The sequence below is a fragment of the Panthera leo genome, chromosome A3 (assembly GCF_018350215.1).
Source record: "Panthera leo isolate Ple1 chromosome A3, P.leo_Ple1_pat1.1, whole genome shotgun sequence".
Classification (NCBI taxonomy): Eukaryota; Metazoa; Chordata; class Mammalia; order Carnivora; family Felidae; genus Panthera; species Panthera leo.
Genome location: NC_056681.1, coordinates 79,347,341 through 79,368,066, shown reverse-complemented (window position 1 = coordinate 79,368,066; position 20,726 = coordinate 79,347,341). Strand labels below are relative to the sequence as shown.

At 36.2% G+C, this 20,726-nt stretch overlaps 1 protein-coding gene across 8 annotated transcripts in view; it reads left to right on the top strand.

Moving 5' to 3' along the window:
* Positions 1 to 20,726, top strand: part of XPO1 (exportin 1) — a 45,611-nt gene that overhangs the window by 9,505 nt on the left and 15,380 nt on the right. For 3 of the 8 annotated variants that reach the window (XM_042932369.1, XM_042932368.1, XM_042932372.1), the window contains 6 exons: positions 764 to 865; positions 1,772 to 1,801; positions 4,297 to 4,369; positions 18,808 to 18,869; positions 19,080 to 19,124; positions 20,337 to 20,518. In XM_042932369.1, the coding sequence (XP_042788303.1) occupies positions 764 to 865; positions 1,772 to 1,801; positions 4,297 to 4,369; positions 18,808 to 18,869; positions 19,080 to 19,124; positions 20,337 to 20,518 (494 nt within the window). Of the gene's footprint in view, positions 1 to 763; positions 866 to 1,718; positions 1,802 to 4,296; positions 4,370 to 18,807; positions 18,870 to 19,079; positions 19,125 to 20,336; positions 20,519 to 20,726 lie in introns of all 8 variants that reach the window. The other 5 variants (XM_042932373.1, XM_042932374.1, XM_042932375.1 and 2 more) reach the window with 3 other exon arrangements.

The following is a 20,726-nucleotide window of genomic DNA, read 5'->3' as shown; positions in this document are numbered from 1 at the left end:
TTAGAGGAATTTGAGAGAGTGTAAAACAGATGTATTTACCATAAACTTAGACTTTTTAAAAAGGGTTTAAGGATCTTCATGTTTTATATATATCTATAGGTATTTGAGGTTTGTGGCCTTACTTAGACCTAGTTTTTTTCAGTCTTCCTATGAGATCTATTTTTATAGTAAAGTTTGTTAGAGGTATCTTGGTAACTTGTAAGGCAGAGTGTACCATTACATAATTTATCTAAGTATCTGAATTTTTATATGTTGCTTTTGGTTGATTGTAAATGCTGAGAACTCATTTACATTAGTCTTTGTTAGCATTGGTTGAACTTAAGATCCGTTTTGAGGATACCAAATAAAGTAGATTGCAAAAAAAAAAAAACCTATTGTTTCAAAGGGGTGAATATTCCCATTTTAAACTGAAATTTGGGATGACTAGGTGGTTCAGTTCTGCTCAGTTCATGATCTCATGGTTTGCTTTGTGAGTTCAAGCCCCACATCGGGCTCTGTGCTGACAGCGCTGAGCCGGCTTGGGATTCTCCCTCTCCCTTCCCCCATCCCCTCTCAAAATAAATGAATTAATTTTAAAAAAAGAAATTGGATTTTAAGAGTGATAATGGACATATTTATTTGTATATGGACTCATTAATTTCTTGTGTTTCAGAAAGTTAATAGAGTCACTGTCCCATTGGGATTTGTGCCTTGCTCGGTACCATTTTAATGAATGATTAAAAAGAACGAGTGAGCTTAAAATTATTTTCATGTAATATTTTAGCAAAGAATGGCTCAAGAAGTACTGACACATTTAAAGGAGCATCCTGATGCATGGACAAGAGTCGACACAATTTTGGAATTTTCACAGAATATGAACACGAAAGTAAGCAAGTGGTGGTTTTAAAATCCATTATTTCTTCTTTTCTTCCAGTCATAAACTTTGAGGAAGGTATCTCATTTTTAGTATTAGTGTTTGTTATCTCAAACATTTAATATTGTTAACTTATTTCAAAATTTAGTCTTAAACATAGAATTAATTCTTGCAAATAGTCCTAAGAATTATGAATGAAGTTTTGTAATTGGGACTAGAATGCAAGGTGGCTTTTTTTTGGTTGTTTTTTGTTTTTGTTTTTAGAATATGTATACAGATCTAAGTAGCATAAATTCTGGATGTTATTCAGATATGAAACATAACATCAGAGGAATTTTGGGCAAGTAATCAATATAATACAGGTTAGGCACCTCCAACACGAAGTTGTGTGGGCAGCAATAAAACCCTGCTCCATGGTAGCAATGCTCTTAATGGGACAGCACTCAGTTTTTATTTGCAATTGAAAAATGTTATAATTTGGGTCCTTTTTTCCTAGTTTGAACAGAAGGGTTGATCAAAATGTGTTTTGACTGTTTTAGGCTTGATGATTCACACTTCTCTTTAAACTGCCTTGAAGTAATAAAATACCATGCATGGCATTCTGTTTAATACACACAAGATTTCCACTTGGTATACATTGTGTTAAAACAGAAAATAGCCATTTTCACATCTGTTTCTGAAATCAGACTGTATTAATTAACAGTTTTAAAATATTGATTAGTTTTGACATCTTGTAAATTTTAGAGCAAAAATACAGTCCAGAACTTCCTCAAAGTGCTAACCTTAAGTAACATAATAGTGTTTGCCTGTTTGCTTGCCTGGTAAATTTTGCTTTTTATACTGACAGACATTACTAATGTTTAAGTTGATTTATCAACAGTATTTTTAAAAACTCAAATTTGTCTTGTGAAAAATGAGATGATTAGAGGAACAGAAAGAAAGCAACAGGTAAAGAATTCTTCAATTTACATAAATTACAAATGATTTGGTGCTAAATTTATGCACTATGACATTTGGCTTTTATGCAATCATTTTTTTTTCTTTAAAGATGTTAACACTACCTGATATTAATCATAATGTTCCATTATGTTGATTGCTTGTAATAGGAAGAAAAGGGGTGTCTTCCTGTGCAACTGACACAGCTAGGCTTTGACGGCAGGCCTCCACAAGGTCTACCCTTTTGATTCCCTTTAACTGAATTCTGTTCATCAATTGTTTTTGTTTCATGGGCGGTGGGAGGGGAAAGGGGAATTCAATGCATAAAATAAGTATTTCTAAGGGCTCAGTAGAAATTTCTACCATAGGGATCATTTCATGCATTTATTTTTTCATTTAGTCTTTGCTGTTATCTGTCCCTCATCTTCATAACTCAGCAGTGGATTTCTCAGGTCCTGAGATGTGACGCAGATACGTAAATAATTCTTTTGAATGATGTTTGGATTATTTATCAATATCTCCAAAGTAGTCTTTTACTATTGGCCCCCAGATTTGGCTAACACTTAAGATTTTTAATCAAAATACTCTTATTTCAAAAAAATGTGGGTTCTCTTCATATGTAGAGTCTTAAGGTCTAGGAGAGATTCGGTTTTGGGATATTATGATGATCTTTGTATCCCTTTGACTTGTGAAAGCTTTTATTGGGCTTAACTGCTTCAGCCAGGAGGGCAGAATGAGGAAAATATGAATTGTATCCTCCGCAAGCTTATGCTTTCTTTTTACAGTTGGGGAAAGGACTTAGAGGTTAGTAAATAGGTAACTTAGGTAACAAAGTAGCAAACATAAAGGAGGCAGAGTAATAGCCTTCAATTAAAAAGTGTAAGCTGGAAAATATGGGCTAAATAGGACAAAGTTAAGAGATTTTGCTTCTTCCTGGTATATTTATGGTGGATTTTTAGTTTTTTAAAGATCTTTTTAATTGCTTGAGAATTAACAATATTCCATGTAGTAAGAAGTGCATTGTTTTGACTTAGCAAAACGTTGACAGTCTGATTTCGTATCTAGAAAATTAAAGTTTTTAGGGTAGTATGTTCTTAAAAGTTAATTTAAAATTTCAGTCAGAATGTCACCTTTTTTTGCCTATTTTTCTGAGGTCTAGACCTATAAAGGAATTATAAATGAACAGGATAGAAAGTTTCCCTATTTACTGCTGATTATGAAACCCTTTAATGGTATCAAATTTGTAATTTCAGAATTTTGCTTTGGCTTTTTTATTTTGGAAGTCTTTTTAAGGAATGTTCTGCAAATGTAGGATTTTAGTTGAAATGGCAAAATTTTCTTGAAAAGTATGAAATAAAAAGAAAGAAAACAGCAAAAACGTTTACTATTTGAGCACAATGTAGTTTGGGACAGTCTATATTGTGCTTTGGATAAAATTAGCATTCACATGATCCCTTTGGTTGAAATACTAATGCTCCTATTTTATTGTGTGATGACTAACCATTTTAAAGATGAACTCTTATTCTCAGCCAAAACTTGCAATCTGAGGTTATATGTCTATATATGAATGAGTTTATCTTTCAGGTATTATAACTAATTCTTCCCTAATTCAACCAGTTGAGACGTACCACAACAGTTTGGTCCCTTTTCTTCCTCCTGTCTATCCACACTAATTGGTCATGGTAATAATTTTGTGTAGTAACTTGTATAGCATTATAAATTGTTGTGAACATTGTTGACTATTTAGAGTGAGTAATGAGCAGGAGGGACAAAATGGCTTGAAAGTGGTATCTGTATTTATTAACTTACTTATATTTTTAGTAATGACTTTTATATTTAGGAAGGAATACCTGAAAGATAAATACAGATTGCAACATGCGTTTGTGTATTATTTTTGACTGTGCACAAAAGTTTATCTTTAAATTAGTAGAAATAGCAACTGTAAGGGTGGGATTAAAATTGAAAATTAAACCCTTGGGCTGTCTTGCTGCTCCTTAAGTAACACACCAGTGATGTTTGTAAACACTTTCTATAAAAAGTATCTGTGACAATACTTTAATACTTGGCCAAGAGCTTACAACTCCTAGAGGATGGTAGGGAGCTTGAGAGCATCCAAGCTGCTAAATTCTTAGGAGCCTGGTCGTGTTAAAGTACGTGAGCCTATGAGCAGTCATTTATGCTGTGAATTCATATCTGGCTGCTACTTTTCCTTCTACAGATAAGCCCATTTGGCTGCTAAAGGGCTTTTTATTTGGTTCTTCCTCCTGGTGTGAGCATGTATAAACAGCAGGACATTAAATAGAGTAGTAAACAATAAAATGAGGAAAATGCATGAAAACTCAGTATATGGGTGAATAGATCCTTGTTTAATATATGTAATTAAACTTGGTAGCATAATGTTTTTGAAACTTTAGATGTAAATGTGTGAATGTCTGTCCATTTGTGAATCCTGAAAATTGCCAGTCTTATAGCAATATGTTCACATGGTTCTATTCTCCAATTTTCAGTATTATGGACTACAAATTTTGGAAAATGTGATAAAAACAAGATGGAAGATTCTTCCGAGGAACCAGTGTGAAGGTAGGAAAATGCTTTGAAGAATTGTAAATCCAGAATTTTATTATTTTTGGCATTTGTATTATAGTTGAATATCAGATGGGGGATTGTTAAATCTTTAGTAGTTATTATGCTTTAATGGAGATTATGGCTTTCGTCATGTAGCAAAGCAGGGGGAGGAATTAGTTTACCTTTTGGGGGAAAGAGGAGGCCAAAGCGGTTGAACTGTTTACAATAAGTACCGTGATAAAAAGTATATATCAACTTCTAGTTAATTGGGACCATGTTTGAAGTGAGTGAAATTTGAATGTGTGTTCTTATACATGGGTTTAAGTTTGCCAAATGGTAACTGACCAGTGATAAGTACTGTAAAAGCAAAGGAAAAACGAAATTTTAAAAGTCACAAGGCTTTACCTTGGAAATTCTGGGCGAGCGCTAGAAGATATGGACTTCTAACTTAAGGAAAGAAAAGAAAATTAGGATGTGATGATGCTTGCTATTCATATTTAACTTTTGCCTTTGTACTGTCTCAGTAACAGTCCTGTTTAAGAAACTTGGGGCAAGCTTAATCTCTTGGAGTATATTGATGTAGTTACTTCCAGTTTTCATATACTGCCTCTGTTACCTACTTTAGATCCCTTGTTAACCTCTGAAAAATATATAAGTACAAGCCTGAACTTTATAATGGGGAGTATGCTACTACTGGTGGCGGTTTTTTCTATTAAAACCAGTCTCCTGTCTTGGACTGTTGATCTTTAATATGTCTTTTTTCACTTGCTTTTTCATGTTTTTTTTATGGTGGAATAATGACCTGGATTTACTCAGCTGGTCTTTCTCTAGAAACCTGACATCTTTCTGGCATGTTTATAGGTGAATAAGACAGTTTTTAATGGCAGTGTCCTTAATGTACCATAAGCCATAGAGTAAGAATGAGAGTACAGGGGGAAATACTGCCTTCAAAAAAAGGTTCCTATTTTTTAAAATATTTTATTTGGGGTTGAAACTATTTTAGATCATGTTGTGTGACCTCAGAAGTTAGTAAGTCCAGTTTGTTTGGACCAAATAGATCCTTCATATCTCGTCACTGCCCTTTAGGGATCTTCGGAGCACTTCTCGTTCCTTTGCTGCTGTTAAGTCCCTCTTTTGTTTCTAAACACATAGTCCTCTGCCTCTTACCACATAAGGATTGCACTAGATGATTCTTCGACATTTTTCTGACTTTAAAATGAAACAATTTATAATGATACTAGCTGATCATGGTTCTCCATGAAAAAATTTCTCCATGAAAAAATTGGAGGCTAAAGGGTTCCCTGAGGATTTGACATTTTTAGCCTTCTGCATGAATGAGAGCAGTAGTAAGTTTTGGTTTTTATCATAAAGTCCCAGTGCTTCTCATGTTTATGCGTGTCAGATGTGCACATACTCCAGGGTGTGTAAAACTGTTTACTTTTGAAAACCTGTCACGTTTGAAGAAACCGGAGAGAGACATGGTGATTATTCTGCCTGTAACATTTCTAGACAAAAGAATATTATTAAGAAAATTGAAGTGAATATATATTTACAGTATTATACTGTATATAATTTTTTAAATGCACATATGAATGGACCCATCCACTTCAAGCCTGTGTTGTTCAAAGGTCAGCTGTTATCTATAAAACGATTTATCAGGGGCACATGGTTGGCTTAGTCAGTTGAGCATTTGACAGTTTTGGCTCAAGACATGATCCCAGAATCATGGGATGGACCCTGGAGTTGGGCTCTGCATTGAGCATGGAGCCTGCTTAAGATTCTCTCTCCCAAGGTTCCTGGGTGGCTCAGTCAGTTAAGTGTCTGACTCTTGATTTTGGCTCAGATTGTGATCTGACAGTTCATGAGTTGGAGCCCCATGTTGGGGTCTGCACTGACAGTGCCGAGCCTGCTTGGGATTCTCTCCCCCTCTCTCTACCCCTCCCCACTCATGCTCACTCTCTAATTGAATAAATAAAATAAAAAACCTCTCCCTCTGCCCCCCCCTTGCATGTGTGCTCTCTAAAATAATAAAGATTTATCAGAATCCCCTTTCCCCTGGTATTTCTCTTAAAGACTAATGATAACGATTAAGTGGGATCTAAACTTTATAAAAACCACTCATGATGGTTACCATTGTCAGTGAGGTCATTACATGGAGGAAAAAGTGGTATAACTTCTAGGATCTTTCACAGGCTTGTTGGAAGAGCATGTAATGTGCCTCCCAGAGAATGTGAATTCCAAATTTAAATAGGCAACAACAACTTTGCATGATGCATTTAGTGTGATCGTGTTTTTAAAGTGAAACATTGAGGGGGAAATTCAGTACTCTCTGAATTTTATAATTAATTTAAACGTTGTCAATCCTGGTAGGGTTCTCCAGTCTTAAGCTTTCTTATCCCCCAAAGTACACTAAGTTTTCTGAATGTTACTTTTATTTCATCTTTAAGTAACTTAAGTATTGGGAATAAGTTTGTGTAACCCCCAAAATAATGTATATTCTTTTTATCTACAACTGTCATGTTTTTTAAAGCTGTTGTCTCCACTTGGTAGCTATTCCTTGTCCATCTTGCTTAGCATATATATTTATTTACCTAGTACATATATTGTGTTTCTGCTTAGTACAAAGCATTAGTTGGTATTAAGTCTATGTAAATGTATCCCTATACCAACATGCAGTAGTTGGGAAGATATAGAAAAGTTAAATAAGGTATATATAATGAGTGCTACTCTCACTATAAAAGAAGGGGATGATGATCAGGTTGAGCCCTTTAAACCTCTCCTTCATGTAAATGGCAGTATTTTAAAGGAAGAAAACATTTGCACAGACAGCAAGCCAAAATAACTTCTACATTTTTCCAAACTAGTTTTTTTTGTTTATGTTTGTTTGTTTTGAGAGAGAGAGAGAGTGCCTGAGCTATGGAGGGGTAGAGAGAGAGAATTCCCCAAGCAGGCTCCGTGCTGTCAGTGCAGAACCCACAGAGACTGACAACGGGGCTCAGTCTCAACAACCATGAGATGATGACCTGAACCAAAATCAACAGCTGGATGCCTAACTGACTGAGCCACCCAGGCGCCCCAAAGAATTTTTGTTTCAATTAAAATTTTTTTATTGAAGTAAAATTGACACACAGTTTCAGGTGTACAATGTAATGCCATGCTCACCATAAGTGTAGCTTCCATTTGTCACCATACAATGCTGTTATAATATCATTGACTGTATTTTCTATGCTGTACCTTTCATCCCTATGATTTATTCCTTTCATACTGGAAACCTGTACATCCCAGTCCCCTTCAGCGCCCCCCCCCTTTTTTTTAGTGTTTTATTCTTCATTTTTGAGAGAGAGCATGAGCAGAGGAGGGGCAGAGAGAGAGGGAGACACAGAATCTGAAGCAACTCCAGGCTCTCAGCTGTCAACATAGAGCCTGACGCGGGGCTTAAACTCACGAACCGCAAGATCATGACCTGAGCTGAAGTCAGACGTTTAACCAACTGAGCCACCCAGATGCCCCACCCCTTCACCCCTTTACCCCTTTTGCTTCCGTGTAACCATCTGTCCTCTAGGTAGCACTAGTTTTCTCTTTATATATGGGTATGTTTCTGCTTTGTTTTGTTGGTTTATTTTGTTCCTTAGGTTCTGCATATAAATTAAATCATATGGTATTTTGTCCTTTTCTGACTTAGTTCACTTAGCATTTTACCTTCAAGAACTCATTCTTTTTTGTGGCTGAGTAATAATCCTTTGTGTGTGTGTGTGTATTTAACCCCACATCTTTGTCCATTCATCTGTCGATGAGCACTTAGGTTGCTTCCGCATCTTGCCTATTGGAATTAATTGCTGCAATAAACATAGGGGTGCATAGACCTTGTGAATTTGTGTTTCCATTTGAGTAAATCCGTGGTAGTAGAATTACTGGATCATACAGTATTTCTGTATGTAAGTTTTTGAGGAACCTGAACATACTTTTTTCCACAGTGGCTGCACCAGTTTACATTCCTACCAACCATGCAAGAGGGTTCTTTTTTTTCCATATCCTTGCTGTGGATGATTATTTCTTGTGTTTTTAATTCTACCATTCTGACAGATGTAAGATGATCTCTCATTGTGGTTTTGGTTTGCATTTTCCTAATGATTAGTGATGTTGAGTATCTTTTCATGTGTTTGTTTGCCATCTGTATGTCTTCTTTGGAAAAATAACTATTCAAGTCCTCTGCCCGTTTTTAATCAGATTATATGGGGGATTTTTTGATATTGAGTTGCAGGCTTTTATGTATTTTTGATGTTAACCCCTTATTGGATAGATCATTGGCAAATATCTTCTCCCATTCAATAGGTTGCCTTGTTTTGTTGATGGTTTCCTTTGCTATGCAAAGTTCTTTTATTTTGGTGTAGTCCCAATAGTTTAATTGTGGTTTTGTTTCTTTTGCCTGAGGAGACACCTGTGCTAGGTCTAAGAGATTACTGCCTATGTTTTCTTCTAGGAGTTTTAGATTCATGTCTCATATTTAGGTGTAACTCTCTTTTAAGGTGTGTGTGTGTGTGCGCGCGTGTGCGCGCGCGCGGTGTAATAAGAAAGGGGTATAATTTCATTCTTTTGCATGTAGCTGTCCAGTTCTCCCAACACCCATTTGTTGAAGAGACTGGTTGCTAGACACTGAAGTAATTAAAGGTACACTAGGATTGTTAGTGATGTTGATTATCTGGGCTGCACATCAACATGAATTTTTCCAGCTAACCCTCCTCCTTTTTTAAAAATAATGTTTGCATTTGGATTAGAAAATTCTAATTAGAATTAGAAATTCTAATTTGATCCTCCCTGGGGAAAAAAATTTATCTGTATAAAGATAGCCTTATGTTTTGTTTTCTTTTGTTTTGTTTTGTTTTGAACCAGAGGATCATGATTTAATCTGTTAAGGCATATGGCTTACATGTCCTTTCATTTCATGAGATAAGAACTTACTATAGTTGAAAAGTCATGGTCAATTTATGAGTAGTCCCAAGTGATAAAGTCATAATTGGACATTTTGAAAGTTTGGGTGCTTAATTAAAGGTAGTTGGGCAATTAAGTTCCTGAGTTGTGTACTTCTGTGTTTTAATTTGAGTAAGTTGACAAATCCAGTTACCCAAAAGATTTTTACTCAGTGCCCTTCCTATGGAATGAGGCATATGGTACATTTATTTGTTTGTTTTAAGTTTATTTATTTTGAGAGAGCAGAGGAGGGGAGGAGAGAAAGGATCCCAAGCAGGCTCCGTGCTCCCCATGCAGAGCCTGAACCAGGGCTTGGACTCACAAACTGTGAGATTGTGGCCTGAGCCAAAACCCAGAACCGGACACTTAACCGACTGAACCACCCAGGTGCCCCCATGGTACAATTATTAGTATGATCTTTATGCAAAATATTTTACTCCTCTGAATCTTGACTGCTTTGCAACCATTTTGGGATATGATAGAAAAGGTAATGTGTATAAAGCCCCTGGGCCCTTCTAGGTGCTAGGTATGAATAAACATCCGGCATGTGTTTCGCCAGTCTCTTTCCACAAAAATGTATTCGTTTCACCAAATAACCTTGAAATTTCTGCAGTAGCTTCCTAACTAGGCTCCTTAATACCTACTTTTGTGTGTCCCCTATATTTACCACAAAGGATTTTACCATGTTTCGTTTATCATTTTCCCAAACAAGGGATTTTAGTGCAGAGAATTGAGGGGGTTGGTAAGGCCAGGAGAGGGCCATTGAGGTAACTCAGATGTTAGTAAACACAGGAAGCAGCTACTAACCTTAGGGAAGGGGGAACAAAAGGAAAGAAATGGTTATCAAAACCTAGAAGCTGTTCACTTATACAATTTGATAAGAAGTTTGACTTAAGCATATGCCCATGAAACCACCACTGTAATCAAGGTCTTCATCTTTGTGATTGCCTTCTTTTTTACCCTTCCTCCTCCCCAGTCTTTCTGTCACTTACTTGATTAGCTGGAGTAGAATGGCTGGATAATATGGTAGGTGCATGTTTAACTGCCAAACTATATTCCAAAATAGTTGTATCATTTTACATTCTCACTAGCAGTACAGTTGACCCGTGAACAGTGTGTGTGAGGGGTTAGGGAAGCTGACCCCCTGGCAATCACATATCTGTGCAAAACTTTTGATCCCCCAGAATTTAACTACTAATAGCCTACTGTGTGTTGCCTCATTGATAACAGTTGATGAATACATATTTTGTATATTATATGTGTTTTATACTGTATTAAAGTAAGCTAGAGAAAAGTGTTAAAATCATAAGGAGAGTACATTTACAGTACTGTACTGTATTTACCTAAAAAACCCACGTATAAGGGGATCTGTGTGGCCAAACCTGCGTTGTTCAAGGGTCAACTGTAATCAATGAATCTTAAATATAACAGTTGTTTTGTGATAAAATATACATAAAGTATACATAACCATTTTAAGTGTGTAGTTCAGTGTTTGTAAATACATTCATAATATTGTACAACCATTATCACTATCAATCTCTAAAGTTTTCTCATCCCAAATTGAAACCCTACCCATTAAACATGAGCTCTCCCATTATACTGTCTCCCCAATCTCTGTTAACTACTTAACTACTGTTATGCTATCTGTCTCTGTGAATTGCTTATTCTAAGTAACTCCTGTAGGTACAATCATTTTTATGTGTGTCTGGTTAACATCACTTAGCACATGTTTCCAAGGTTTGTCCATGTTACAGCCTTCGATATCTGAATTTCATTTTTTTAATGACTGAATAATATTCTTTTGTAGTCTATACCACATTTTTATTGGTTCATCTGTGGGTGGGTGTTTGGGTTGTTTCCATCTTTTGCCCATTATAAATAATGATGCTATAAATGTAATAAAATTTAAATTCCTTATATATCGTTTATAGTTCTTGTTCAATATCTGAGGCCATAAAACCCTTTTAAGAGTGATCAATGTTCTGGGGTACCTGGGTGGCTCGATCAGTTAAGCTTTGGACTTTGGCTCAGGTCATGATCTCATGGTTCAGTTCATGAGCTCAAGCCCCATGTCAGGCTCCACACTGGCAGTGCAGAGAGTCTGCTTGGGATTCTCTCTCCTCTATCTCTGCCCTTCCCCACTTGTGCTTTCTCTCTCATTGTCAGAATAAACAAAAGAGTGATCATTGTTCCTACAGCTTGTTCCTCCTGAAATTACTAAACATGCAGGTAATAATCATTCTAGCCTATCTGTGTGAGCCCTGGGTTAAGAATTCCCGCTTTTGAGGGGTGCCTGGGTGGCTCAGTTGGTTAGGCGTCCGACTTCAGCTCAGGTCGTGCTCTTGCGGGGTTCCTGCGTTTGAGCCCCGCGTCGGGCTCTGTGCGGGCAGCTGAGAGCCTGGAGCCTGCTTTGGATTCTGTATCTTCCCCTCTCTCTGTCCCTCCCCCACTCGCACTCGGTGTCTCTCTCTCTCTCTCTCTCTCTCTCTCTCTCTCTCTCTCTCTCTCATTCTCTCAAAGATAAACATTAAAATTTTTTAAAAATTCCCACTTTTGAATTGATTTAGCTGTCTCTCATTTTGCTGTTTGTTATCTGAAGTATTGAATTGAGTGAAGAGTAGGAACCGTACTCTGGATTCATCTGTACAAGAAGGTGTAAAGAGGATAAGATAACTATATTTTAGTGTCTGTCTTTCTGATGGTCACTGTTGGTGGTTAGATGGACAGGTATTTGTGATAAATTTATGGCGCAGGGAAAGAACCTTACTTTCAATTAAAATGGCTCTGATGGAGAAATGTACCAAACTTGCATTGTTAGAGCTTAAGAATGTAAAGAAATATTTAAAGTGGAATTGGAGGGGCACCTGACTGGCTCAGTCAGGAGAGCATATGACTTGATTTGAGGGTTGTGAGTTTGAGGCCCACATTGGGGTAGAGTTTACTTAAAATAATAATGCATCAATAAATTTATAAAGGGGAATTGGATACTTTTAAGTATTGCACAGTGGTTGGAACTGGGGTGAACTCAGTTTTGTCTGTAGTTTTGCTTTTATAATAATAGTGTGTTGAGATTTTGTTTTCTGTAATATGTAAAAATTAGCCACTGTGAAAGAGGAATCAGAATGTGCAACTTTTTTTTTAAAATACTTATTTTTGAGATAGAACGAGTGGGGGAGGTGCAGAGAGAGAGGGAGACAGGTATGAAGCAGACTCTGCACTGACAGCAGAGAGCCCGTTGTGGGGCTCGAACTCAGGAACTGCAAGATCATGACCTGGGCCAAAGTTGGATGCTTCACCAGCTGAGCCACCCATGCACCCCCAGAATGTGCAGCTTTTTTATTCAACATATTTTATAATTTGTCTAGGAATGCAATTTTTCTTAGTAGGTAGAATCATGTATTTGGTGGAAAAGTTGCTGACAATCTATCACTGACCAGATGGGATGCTAAGGTAGAACCTTAAGTAAATTTTGAAAAGTAAGGCTTTTGCTCCCAGGGGAATATGACATCCACAGGAAGTTGTAGTCAGTAATAAGTTCTCATATTTTAAAGGTTTTTAGTGAATCCTCTTTATGAAATTCAGGTTTGGTAATGGATTTCTTTTACCCTGTCATTATCCACTTTTTGGAAGGTATTCCTAGATGCAAGTAGCTTGCAAGATGATGTGTAACTTCTAAGGCAGGATGATGTTTATTTTATATTTTCTAATGTTTATTTTTGAGAGAGAGAGAGTGTGAGCAGGGGAGGGGCAGAGAGAGAGGGAGACACAGAATCTGAAGCAGCCTCCAGGCTCTAAGCAATCAGCACAGAGCCTGGACACAGGGCTTGAACTAAGAAACTGTGAGATCATGACCTCAGCTAAAGTTGGATGTTTAACCCACTGAGCCACCCATGTGCCCCAGGATGAGGTTTATTTTAATCTTACCTTTTCACTAGCTAAAGTTGACATTATCTCTATTTTCAGTAAGTTTATGTTGACTGTTTAGCATTGCTTGTTTTTTTATTTTAATGTTTATTTTTGAGAGAGACAGACACAGCATGAGCAGGGGAGGGGCAGAGAGGGAGGGAGACACAGAATCTAAAGCAGGCTCCAGGCTCTGAGCTGTCAGCACAGAGCCCAATGTGGGGCTTAAACTCATGAACTGTGAGATCATAACCTGAACTGAAGTCCGACACTCAAGTTACTGAGCCACCCACGCACCCCGATTGTTTATTGTAAATAAGACTGTCAGAAGACATTTTTTTTTTACCTTGAGAAAATAGATTATAAGAGATAAATGCATAAACATGGATTTGAAAATTTTGCATCATAATATGCTTTTCTATGACTAGTTTGCCATTTTTATGCTAGCGTAGATTTTAAAGAAAATATACATGGCCAGTCTTTTTTAAAAAGCAACACTTAAAAAAATAAAATAGCACTCTTCAGTACTTTGTAGATTAATTTAAACTTTGGAGGTGAATTTTTGTTCAAATTGAGAAGAATAGAATGAGGAGCTATAGATAAAAATTTGTTAAAAGTGATTTTATGAATCCCTTGAAAAGCTTGATGACATAGTAACAAGAACATAATTGTGCTGAAATGTTCTTGATTTTTCAAAAACTTTTTAATTTTATCTATATTTGTGTGTCTTATCGTTTCTTCATTCCCAAAGAGGAGCTTAGAAAGCTGCTGGAAGAAATATCCCAGGTTCTTCACATACACTTTCTGAATGATAGGAAACAGACAATTTTATATTAATAGGTTTTGACAGATAATAAAGTTTTATATGAATGTGTATAGGGAGTGCCTTATTTTAAGAAATTTATATTATGTGAATATCTCTTTTGCACGTGACAAACATGAATTCATTTGGTACAAAGAATAAGACACTGAGAATATATAATTTTCTGTAAAATCTCAGATAATTTTCTGTTAAGTTTCAGAAGCTGAGCTTCTCTAATAGTTGTCAACATTTGGCTTTTCTGCCTTGATAAGCACGATGTCATTGCACTATTTCTTTAGTTTTTATTTAAAAGTTTTTTTTTTTTTTTTAAGCTTACTTGAGAGAGACAGAGACCATGCGAGTGGCAGAGGGCCAGAGAGAGAATCCCAAGCAAGTTCCGCAATGCCAGTGTAGAGCCTGACTTGGGGCCCTAACTCACAGAACCGTGAGATCATGGCCTGAGCCAAAACCAAGAGTCGGACACTTAACTCAGCCACCTAGGCGCTCCATTGTGCTATTTATTTACAGTTGTAAAACTCCTCCTCTTTGAGCTGCTTTTTTAAATTTTGGGTAAGCCATGGAATGTACTTGGGGAAGAAGTTAGAGTACTTGATGAAATAAGCTTTGTACCTAGCAATAGGAGATTCCAGACACTATGTGTGCAGCACTACTTGATCAGAAAAGGCATTGTTCCGGTGTTCTGAAGGGATTGAAGTACTGTCATTTCAGAGTGACATTAAATTAAATTAATATTATATTGTCTGTGAGAAATTTCCATTTTTGTTTTCCTACTATTTTCATCATTTACGCTTTGCTTCATCTACAGGTGAACCTCAGACCTCTGAAAACAGGGAGAAGATACTTAATTGATTTAATTGCTAACAGAAGAGTTGAAGGATCTATTTGATCCTATTTTACTGTTCCCTGAGGCTGAGAAAAGCCTCCAAACAGATATGTGTTCGAAATAGAGGCAGCAATAGTGGTTTTAGACATTGTTTCATTTCTTATGACAGATTAAGAAGAAAACTACTAAATCTCATTATATGGTATTGTCTCTCCTTTAACAGAGAGAAGGCAATATATTTCTGTTTTTAGGCTGTTTCCTGTGTTAAGAGGATTCAGAGGAATGTTTATTGTTATTCATATTTTTTTAGAATTGTCATTTAATTTTTTAAAGATGCCTTAGTAGTAGTATTTATGTAAAGAACAGAAGGACCAGCGATACCGTATTTACGTTTTGGTTAAATCTTCTGGACACTAAGGATATGTGGGATTGTTTTGTGGGTTAGCCTAAATAATTGGTAAAATTTAGCTTTTTTTTTTTTTTAAGTTTATTTATTTTGAGAGAGAACACTGGGGAGGAGGGAGGGAGAGAGAGAGGATTTCAAGCAGGCTCCATGCTGTCAGCACAGAGCTCTACACTGGGCTTGAACTCACAAGACTCTGAAATCATGACCTGAGCTGAAATCGAGTTGGATATTTAATCAACTGAGCCACACAGGTGCGCACCTAGCTTGTTTTTTAAAACTGATGTATGGTTGTTACAATAAATGATTCATGTACCGAAGCACTTGTTTTAAAATAAGTTTGATACTCAGAGCACCTGGGTAGCTCGGTTGGTGACAGTGCAGAGCCTTCTTGGGACTCTCTCTGCCTCTCCCCTGCTCATGTGTGCTGTTGCAGTCTGAAAATAAATGTTAATAAAACAAATTTGATATTCTTATTTCCTTTTTTTACTGTCTTATTAAAACTCGACCTGATTTTGTGTCCACATAGCCTTCTTCTTGTTTTAAAATAATTTTAGACTGTAGAAATGTTGCCCAAAATATAGAATGCACTTAATACCCTTTGGTTTATTCTAATACTAACAAGCTTCTGCAACCATAATAAAATTATCAGAACCATAGCAGGGGGGTGCCTGCGTGGGTGGCTCAGTCGGTTAAGCATCCGACTTCAGCTCAGGTCATGATCTTGTAGTTTGTGAGTTCGAGCCCCGTGTCAGGTTCTTTGCTGACAGCTCAGGCTGGAAGTTGCTTCAGATTCTGTGTCGTCCCCCGCCCCCCACCACCGTGTACTCTTCCCCCGCTCAATATTGTCTCTATCTCAAAAATAAACATTAAAGAATTTTATCAAAACCATGAAAAAAACATTGGTTCGGTACTATTAACTGAACTATGCCCATTTAAATTTCACGTGTTTTTTCTAAAGGCCTTTTTCTGTTCTACAGCTTAGTGTGTTTTTTTTAGTGTTCTTATGTGTGATGGTTCTTAATCCTTGCTTGATACATCTTTGACACTTTTTGATGAATTTTGATCATTTATTTATTTTGTAGAGTGTATTTCAGTTTAGGTTTGTCTTAATTCCTCGGGATTAAATGGAGGTTCCATGATTTTTTGGTAAGAATGTCATAATGGTGTTGTATGTCCCAGGTGCCTGGGTGGCTCAGTCAGTTGGGCATCAGATGTTGGCTCAGGGTCATGATCTCACAGTTCATGGGTTCGAGCCCTGCGTCTGGCTCTGTGCTGACAGCTCAAAGCCTGGAGTCTGCTTTGGATTCTGTGGCTCCCTCTCTCTCTCTCTGTCCCTTCCACACTCATGCTGTCTCTCTCTCAAAAATAAATAAAACAATAAAATTTTTTTAAGAATAATGGTGTTGTGTCCTCAGTCCACCAAGACAGGGTATGTAATGCTAGTACATTTATTTATTATTAACATTTATTATCTGGTTATGGTGGTTCCTGCTGTTTTTTTAACAAAATTACTGGGTTTTTTCCTTGAAAACGATCTTGGGATAATTGAGATCACACTGGTATCTTATTTTTTCTGAAAGGTTTTCCCATTCTTTTTTAGCATTAATTGATAGATTTTGTCTGCAGCATTTAGTATTGTGGTCTTTGCCTAGGGTAGAACTAGCTTTTAAAAATGTAAATGAAGAGTGCCTGGGTGGCTCAGTTGGTTGAGAATCCCGACTTCAGCTCAGGTCATGATCTCATGGTTTGTGGGTTCAAGCCCCATGTCAGCTGTGCTGACAGCTCAGAGCCTGAAGCCTGGTTCAGAATGTGTGTGTGTGTGTGTGTGTCTCAAAAATGAACAAACATTAAAAAACTTTATTAAAAACATAAATGAGATAGTTTATATTAGATTGTATATAACAAATTTTTGGCACTTACCAAACAGTTTTTTAAATGTCTCTTAATCTGTGAATATTGATACCATTTAACATTACATTTTCAGTTGATAAATAGTGTGACTTTATTGTACTAGTAGTTTTTTTACAATAAGGAAATTATTTACATAATTAGTGTATTTTAATGTTTAGTTGCTTGGAATATGAAAGAAAATGGAGGAACAAATGGAATAAATTTAATACTTCAGCACATGAAGTATTGAGATGATTTTACAATCAAATCAGCATTTTACTGCCTTCATGTCAGCTGTATTTCCTGCTTGATATTATGGGTAAATTTCTTAGCAAATCCCCTCTCCCTGAGTTCCAAATTTGTTACATAAAGCTTGGGGCAACATAGTTCCAGAAGCTCTTGAACTGTATTTTCAAAGGTCAGATAGCTGTCAAAGATGATGATCGTTTGGTACCAAAGCCTAAATTAAATGTGAGAATAGTTTTTATATGGTAGGAAATCATAATTTGTTTATTTAAGGGTCCTACCTCTCAAACCCATTGGATGTATTGATGTAGGAGCACTGTGTAATTTTAAAACTGAAGGGAACTTATAATAGATGTTCTGTAAATTTTGAATGATGTGAATTAAAATCACAGGCAAGAAGTCTTGTTGTTTAAAGAATAGGTTGTACTATTAAGATATCCTTAAGTAAATAACATTATAAACAAAGCTTTCTCCTTAATTCTTGTGTATTGTAGTGGAGGGGACAAGTTAAAATCACTTCCACCTCAGGAGCCTGGGTGGCTCAGTCGGTTAAGTATCCAACTTTTGATTTCAGCTCAGGTCACGATCTCCCAGTTGGTGAAATCAAGCCCTATGTCAGGCTCTGGGCAGACAGTGCGGAACCTGCTTTGGGATTCTCTGCCCCTCCCCTGCTCAGGTGTACTTTCTCTCAAAATAAAAAATTTCTGGGAATACCTTAATGTTACAATTAAATTTGAAAAGGGAAACAACATCTAATCTTGATTTAGAAATATTTTCAATAGGGGCGCCTGGGTGGCTCAGTCGGTTAAGCATCGGACTTCAGCTCAGGTCATGATCTCGTGGTCCATGAGTTTGAGTCCGTGAGTTCGAGCCCCGCGTCGGGCTCTGTGCTGACAGCTCAGAGCCTGGACCCTGTTTCAGATTCTGTGTCTCCCTTTCTCTCTGACCCTCCCCTGTTCATGCTCTGTCTCTCTCGGTCTCAAAAATAAATGGTAAAACATTTTTTTCAAAAAAATATATTTTCAATAAACTTACTTAGAATGCTTTTCAGGGGTTTTGTAGTTTTAACCTTATAAAAATAAGTTTGTTTATTTAAATGAACAACAAATTAATCCCTGGTGGGGTTTTTTTTGTAATTACATGTTGACTGATATAGCATTAAAGAATATTTTAGAATATAATCTGTAGTTGTTAAACCTATACATGTGGTAAAGTTAACAAAAGTTAAAATTTAAAGGGTAGTACACAAAAATGATGGGCATCATTCAAAAATGTAAATATTTCTGATGGGATTGGGGTTTATTATCTGACCTTTTATCTTCCCCTTCCTCGGTTTTTTGTTACTGATGATTTATCGGCGTGCTATGAAAGTGTTGAATATTTTTTTTTAATAGGAATTAAAAAATACGTTGTTGGCCTCATTATCAAGACGTCATCTGACCCAACTTGTGTAGAGGTAAGACCATTTTTGGAAATCAGTGTGAGAATTTAAAATCATTTAAATAATGAATCTTCAGCTTAAATCTACTCCTGTCACAGACATACAAACATATATGTACAATCATTTACAGTAGATCTGCATTCATTTTTTTCAGAGGAATTCCTTTGCTTGTGTTCTTACTATTATTTTAGACATTCATTTAATTAAACTTTTTTCTTTTCTTAGAAGGAAAAGGTGTATATTGGAAAATTAAATATGATTCTTGTTCAGGTAAGCTTTTACTTGATTTACTGTTTTCCATAGAATAAATTAATGCTTCAGTTAGGCTGATTACTGGAACAAAATATTCAAACCTACTTTGTCAAATAGCTAGACTAACATCTTAAAGTAATAATAGTTTTTACAATAACTATAACCTACTGTTTTTGCATTTGAAATTGTAATTTTGCTATGGTTGGAAACTTTATATACTGTAAGTTCATCACTTCTATGGCTCCAGTATGGATCAGACCCATTACAGTTTTTTCATTTGCCTGTTCCTTTGCATACTTTTTTTCCATGTCATCTGTCTCCATTTTAATTCATAAATCATTGCTTTTGAATTCAACATTCCTTAAACCGATCTCTACACCTAGTCTGTTTTTCAAACTTCTCTAATAATCTCACTTTTGAATTTTGTATTTACATATTTTTTATAATACTGCAAAAATTTTCCTGAGAACATTAATTGGTGTGTGAGGAAAAAATACAGATTTTTCCATTTAGTAAGTGATGAAAACATTTGGGTTTTCATTAAGTTACGCTTTTATCCTGGGGACTTTTTGTTGTCAGCCTATCTTTGGGATGGAGAGAAGTACAAAGAAGTTAGTTACCTCTTATAGTAACAGGTACTGTATAGAATATCTGGTTGAGAAAATCCTAGTGTGCATAATATATAGTATAGACTTCAAAATGTAATGCAGTTCATTAGACTTTGGTCAAAGATGATTCCATCCCCAATTATAATGCTGCCTTCCAAATTTATATGAGAAAATGAGCCTCTCTGCCCATCATGTTTTTACTGCTTAGAGTTAGATCTTTATATCTACTAGGATAATATGTACGTGTGTATCCAGCTTTATTGATATGCATGCGTATTAGAACCGACTAGACCAGGGTACCTGGCTGGCTCAGTTGGTAGAACACGCAAGCATGCATCTCTTGATCTTGGGGTTATGAGTTCATGCCCTGCGTTAGGTGTACAGATTACTTAAAATCTTTCATTAAAAAAGAAAAAGGAACCAGACTAGACCAATTGGGAAAACTGAGAGGAGTCCTGGGCATTTGAAGCCGAAAACTTTATCTGTGCTATACTTTATCTAGTTGATTCTATAGAGGCTGGCACATTTCAAGGGGGAAAAAATGAAAAGTGGTTGTTATTCACTCTTGCTTTATCTGCCATTGAGAAGTAAAATGAAATTAACATTTCCTATCTTATTTCAGATACTGAAACAAGAATGGCCAAAACACTGGCCAACTTTTATCAGTGACATTGTTGGAGCAAGTAGGACTAGTGAAAGTCTCTGTCAGAATAATATGGTGATTCTTAAACTCTTGAGTGAAGAAGTGTTTGATTTCTCCAGTGGACAAATAACTCAAGTGAAAGCTAAGCATTTAAAAGACAGGCAAGTAATTATTTTGCTTTAGAATTTAAGCTTTTCTGAAAGGATGTCCAGGAATTTGGAGGTAGATTATAAATTTTTGAGATTGTAAATATGTTAAATTACTTTTGTTTTTGTGTACAAATTTAAATAGTCCTAGAATGGACCTAATAATTCTAAATCTGGAGCCTTGAAAAATTATGTGTGATGATAAAGATAAGATGTCACACTT